We start from the raw sequence: 1,812 nt of genomic DNA, 5'->3' as shown, positions 1-1,812 counted from the left end.
CCCCCTGGTGGACAGTACTGCCCCCTGGTGGACAGTACTGCCCCCTGGTGGACAGCAGTGACATGCACAGAGTACAGGACAGGAGAGAAAAGTACTGACCTCCTCCTCAAACTCTGAGCCACTCTCCTCACTGTCTGAGCGTGGAGCCACCTCATATCTGAAAACAGGAAACTAAAGTGAATTAAGTGATACCAAACTTGGTTTTAATTTAAGACAGTATCATTGGATTAGGATAAAACTACATGATATTTGGTRACAGAAAAGAAACTACTGAGGCTCCATGTAGAGTTAAAGCTGTCATAGTGAAGTTTCTGAGTGTTGTACTGATAAAAAGCTCATCTTATAAATTACTGAAGTATAAAAACAGCTAAATTAATACATTGCTGTACAAAACAAAAGCTCTTAAATGATGAAGCTCTGTACATGTTGTATAATACACTTATACTGTACACACACCTTTGATTGTACTGAAGTCTGCAGAAAAACATAGAATTACTAATCCTATTTTGATTTAGCAAAAACAGAGTAATTACTAGAAAACATTACAGTCACCCAAAAATACATTATTTGAAATTATAGACATTTCATGATTTGCTTGATTATATCTAAGACGTTATGTATAAGCCTCATAAAAACATCCCAGCTTTAAACATCCAATCTAAATGTGTTTTGAGAGAGCTGCTGTATAACCTTAAAGGAATTTAATGTTTTTAACTGCAAATCTGAACCAGTTTAAAGGAAAGAAGGTGTACAACTGTGGAATAATAAACTGATGTTTAAACTTTATAATGACAATGGTAAAGGTTAGTTTGATGAACAAACGTGATTTACTGTATAATATGTGTGTGTTGTAATAAACTGCTGTTCAAGCACAACACAATAACACAATACTGATTTGTTGTTTGTTTCAACTTCATTTTTGTGAAAAAAAGGAGGCAGGTACAAGAATATTTATTTTTTCTGCTTCCTGTCATTTCATCTGACTTGTGTTTTGTTTTTTGTAAATAGATTTTATTTTTTACTGAATGAATAAATAAATAACTGAATAAACAAAACAAAAACACAAAGTTCAGACACAGCTTTTCATGTGTGTGCTGCACTGAGAGCCTGTCTGAACCCTCAGACCAGAACCAGACCCTCAGACCAGAACCAGAAGGCGAGGCAGGTGAAGAGTCTTGCCAAAGGACACAAACAACTGAGACAGATGGATTGCGGGATGGAACCAGCAACTAGGGCTGGGTGATGTGGCAAAAAAATGATCAGGATTAATTTTTTCATGTTGTCTGATCTTGATTAATATCAGGTGTATTTGTTAGGCTAAAAAACGACAGAAAAATAATTTAACAAATAAATAGCTCCAGAAAATAAAGAAATATTTCACTTTCACTAATATAACAAATAGCTGTGGTTCAGTAGAACATTAAATTATTTTTGCAAATTATTTAAAAAGTATTTACCAAGAAAAAACATTTATGTGTAAATCATAGAATAAGAAATTAATAGTTATTCTTCTGTAAAATTAAAGTTTTAGAATTGAATTTCACATTAAATATGTCATAAAGAAACAAAAACCCTACAAACAACAACAGTTTGTGCACACTGCCAACTGAACAGGATCTAAGCTCATTACTTTTGTGATGGAAGCTGTGTTCATGTTTCCAGCAGAGGAGGAGGAACAGGAAGTGCTGGAGTCAGCTGCTGCTGACTGAGGAGCAACAGTTCACAACCATCACGACTCTTATGGTGCGTTCACACCGAACGTGATTTCAGCGTCAAAATGGCAGCCAACGCTGAAGTTTGAAGCTTGTGCAC

At 35.2% G+C, this 1,812-nt stretch overlaps 1 protein-coding gene across 1 annotated transcript in view; it reads right to left on the bottom strand.

Annotated features, from left to right (window-relative positions):
* smarca2 (SWI/SNF related BAF chromatin remodeling complex subunit ATPase 2) overlaps window positions 1–1,812 on the bottom strand; it is a gene marked incomplete in the record, with an annotated part of 64,893 nt that overhangs the window by 45,307 nt on the left and 17,774 nt on the right. Inside the window, 1 exon segment of the mRNA XM_014033183.1 lies at window positions 100–157. Coding sequence (XP_013888637.1) covers window positions 100–157 — 58 coding nt within the window.

This window comes from Austrofundulus limnaeus, unplaced genomic scaffold, assembly GCF_001266775.1.
Source record: "Austrofundulus limnaeus strain Quisiro unplaced genomic scaffold, Austrofundulus_limnaeus-1.0 Scaffold1656, whole genome shotgun sequence".
Taxonomy (NCBI): Eukaryota; Metazoa; Chordata; class Actinopteri; order Cyprinodontiformes; family Rivulidae; genus Austrofundulus; species Austrofundulus limnaeus.
The sequence above is the reverse complement of the archived record's forward strand: the minus strand, read 5'-3'. Positions and strand labels throughout refer to the sequence as shown.